Consider the following 3619-nt stretch of genomic DNA (forward strand, 5'->3'; position numbering starts at 1 on the left):
CGACCCCGCCGGCGCAGGGATTGAAGAGGCACAGGCGAGAGCAGCGAACAAAAGCCCTGGGCGTGGGGCCGAAGCTCTGGACCTGGAGTAAGTGAACCCACTTGGGAGACCTAGCAGCTGCGGGCACTGGCGAGGCCCGGCTAGATGAGCTCTAGTAGCCCTCCCCCGCCCATGAGATGCGGTGAGGGAACCGGTGGGCATCTGGGGGCAGGTGTCCGAGTCCTCACTGGGGCGGAGGGTAGATTGAGCAATTCAGATTTGAAGGAGATCGGATACATCTAGGAAGATCTAGGCGCCTTCTGCATTCCCCGCAAACAGCCGGTGCAGGAAGGGGGGGGGGGGTTGCATGTGGAGGAGGCGGGCAGAGCTCAGAGCAAGCCCGGCCCGAGAGGCAGGAGCAAGAATCCATCACCCCTCCCAGAAGGGCCTTCGGGGACTCCTCTCAGCCTTTACATCTCCTGTGGGCCCCACACCCGGTCCCTTTTGGCAGTGGGGGAAAAAAAATCAACCATAAACTTCTTTCTAGGCCAAATAGGGTCCTCACTGCAATGCCCTTTTAGATGAACAGGCCTCCTCTCCTCCCCCGCCCCAACAGCTGCATCCACGGGAGCCCGCCTAAGCTGCAAACAAACACGCTAATCCTCCCGGGAATCCTCCAGCGCCGGCCTCCCCGGCTGCGGGTTGCACCGAGATCTTTTCAATAGGAAGAGGGGGTGCATCTAGCGGGCCATTCGCCGTGGGAGCCTCATCCCGGGCCCCGCATTCCAGTACTGAGGGAGACGGGAGGCTGCTCTCCAAGCCTCCATATCCCCTCCATCCACCGCCCAGCCCGGGTTGGGAATGTGTGTTGGGGGGAGGGGGGGGTCTGTTTTAGGATTTATGCTTCATCAGGCCTAATCCGAAAGAGGATTAAATTGGGGAGGATGAATATGGCTGAAAAGGGGGGGAAGAGCACTCAGATGGATTCCTCTATGTCCCTCCTTGTCATCCCCAGAGACTCCAACAAGGGAAGAGGCTCCACTATGGTGGACCCGGTGCCTGAAGAGGAGAAAGAGGGAGCCGAGCCGGGTGGCTCGGAAGGGGATGGGGCCACAGCGTCTGTGCCTCCCGATGCCCAGGACGCCCAGCAGCCCGCGGCCTCCTCGGCCTCGGCCTCCGCCTCGGCGGGGGTGCCTCGCAAGGCAGAAGTCCCGTGCGCTGCCGCTGCCGACGGCGGGCGGCGGGAGCAGTCCCCGCTGCTGCACCTCGACCTCTTCAACTTCGACTGCCCTGAGGCCGAGGGCAGCCGCTACGTGCTCACCAGTCCCCGCTCGCTGGAGGCCTGTGCCCGCTGTGCCGTCAAGCCAGTGGAGTTGCTGCCGCGGGCGCTGGCCGACCTGGTGCGGGAGGCCCCCGGGCGCTCCATGCGGGTGGCCACCGGGCTGTACGAGGCGTACGAGGCGGAGCGCCGCGCCAAGTTACAACAGTGCCGGGCGGAGCGCGAGCGCATCGTGCGCGAGGAGAAGCGGCGCCTCTTCACGCCGTTGGGCCCCGCAGCCTCCGCGGCCGCCGCCTCGGCCTCGGCTTCCGCCCCGAGCGCGGGCGGCGGCGGCAGCAGCAGTAGCTGCAGCAGCGCCAGCCTCCCGGCCTCGCCTGCGCCGCGTGCCGCCCGAAAGACCTCTCCAAATCCTTCCTCCGGACGGACCCAACCTCCACCCGCGGGGTCCCGGACAGGCAGGAAGAGTCACTCTCTGGACTCCCTTTCCCGCCGGCGGGATGGTGCCCTCAGCTCCGAGTCCGGAGCATCGTCCTCCTCCTACAGTGGAGAGAGCCTGCGGGAGCTTCGCTGGCCTCCGCGAGCCTCGGCCAGGAACAGCTACCCCGCGGGCTCAGCGTCCTCCGCACCCAACCCTCTGGGCCGCCCTTCCGCCCTTGCCCTGGTTCCACTCACCGGCCGCAGCTTCAGCCTCGGTGACCTGAGCCACTCTCCGCAGACCGCTCGGCATGTGGAGCGCATCGTCCGCCAAGTGCGCGCCGAGCGCGGCCTACGCGGGGTGCCCGAGCGCGACCGGAAGATCGCGGCGCTCATGCTGGCGCGGCACCAGGAGGAGCGCCTGTTGCTGGAGCAGCGCGCCGCGGCCCACGGCCAGTGGGAGCAGCAGCGCGTGCGCGCCGAGCAGCGGCGGGAGCGCGAGGAGCGAGAGAAGCAGCGCGCCTTGGAGCTAGGCCGCCGAGCCTGGGCGGCGCAGGTGGAAGAGCGGCGTGGTCGCCGGGGCCGAGAAGAGCGCGAAGCTGCGCAGCGGCGACAGCAGCAGTGCGAGCGCAGCGAGGAGAGGCGACGAGAGCTAGCGGAGCGCCAGGGTTTGCTGCGGCGGGAGCGGGCCGAGCGCACGGCCCGGGAGGACCGACTGCGCAAGCTGCATCAAGAGCAGAACCTGAAGCAGCGAGAAGAGGGCCTGCAGGAAGGGCGCGAGCGGGCCGAGCAGGTGCGCAGGGAGCGCGCCCAGCGCGCGGCCCGCGCCAAGCAGCGGCAGGAGGGCCAGGTGCAGCGGGAGAAACGAGAGCTGAGTCGAGCCGAGAGGGCGCGCCACGAGGCGCTGCTGCGGGGCCGAGTACGGCAGCAGCACGAGGAGCGAGAGGGTCTGCGGAGCTCCCTGGAGGCCAGCTTGGGCCGCGCGCAGGAGAACTATGAGCATTTGGTTGAGCAGCGTACCCGGGAGCTTCGAGAGAGGGCTCGGCGGGAGGAGCTGCAGAGTCGACGGGCCAAGGAAGCGGCGGAGCGCAAAGAGCGGGAGCATCAGGCGCACCTCGAGGCGCTGGCCCGAGCGGGAGAGCGACGACTGCAGCACGCAGCGCAGGTGGCCGAAGAGGCCGTGCAGCAGAAGGCTCGACGCGTGGTCCAGACCCGGCTGGAGAAAGAGCGGACTCAGCGCGCCAACAAGGAAAAAGTGGAGAGGGATGAAGACTGCCGTCGGCGGGAGCTGCTCCAGGCCATTGGGCGTAAGCTGGAGCGCAGCGAGCAGCTGTCGAGGGAACGGCGCAGCGCGCTGGAGAGCGCACGCTCCACTGCCCGTGCCTCCTTCCACGTGCGCGAAAAGGTGCGCGAGGAGACCAACACGCGCTCCTTTGACCGCATGGTGCGGGAGGCCCAACTACATGCCAGCCTGGATCGCAAATGACTACCGCTGAAGGACGGCCAGACTGGACACACAACCTTGATGGGCCCTCCCGACCACTTTGACCAAACTGGGAGAGCCCAATTTAGGGACAGCATCATGGACTCTCTAGGCTTCTAACCAATGAAGCAAAGAGAGTAACTTTTCAATCCGCCCCCTTTTTTAAAGAAAAAACAAAATTTGGAGATGATGAGGGACAATCTGCCAACATCTGCCTTTGCCAACCCTCTTCCCCTATGCGTCTTTGGGTTGAAATAAGACTTTCTGGAGGAGGAAGGGGCTCCCCAGGAGAAAGCACAGAGGTGAAAAATCCCTGCTCGCGATCGCCCCAGGCATCTTTCGGATTTGGGTGTCTGAGACAACTTTTGAGTGGTGGCAGCCGAGGGGCCATCTCTGTGACTCACTTCCATCTTTCAAAATAGGACAAATTGTACAAAGCCTGAGGCCTCCCAAAAAAGCACAGC

The 3619-nt window shown here is 65.5% G+C and overlaps 1 protein-coding gene across 1 annotated transcript; it reads left to right on the plus strand.

Moving 5' to 3' along the window:
• The first annotated feature begins 1022 nt into the window (after positions 1-1022).
• Ccdc177 (coiled-coil domain containing 177) lies at positions 1023-3158 on the plus strand. Its single transcript, XM_042692470.1, has one exon. It carries the CDS (start codon positions 1023-1025, stop codon positions 3156-3158), a length of 2136 nt encoding a protein of 711 aa, XP_042548404.1.
• The last annotated feature ends 461 nt before the right edge of the window (positions 3159-3619 follow it).

This window comes from Dipodomys spectabilis, unplaced genomic scaffold (genome assembly GCF_019054845.1).
Source record: "Dipodomys spectabilis isolate Male_0828 unplaced genomic scaffold, ASM1905484v1 ptg000157l, whole genome shotgun sequence".
Taxonomy (NCBI): Eukaryota; Metazoa; Chordata; class Mammalia; order Rodentia; family Heteromyidae; genus Dipodomys; species Dipodomys spectabilis.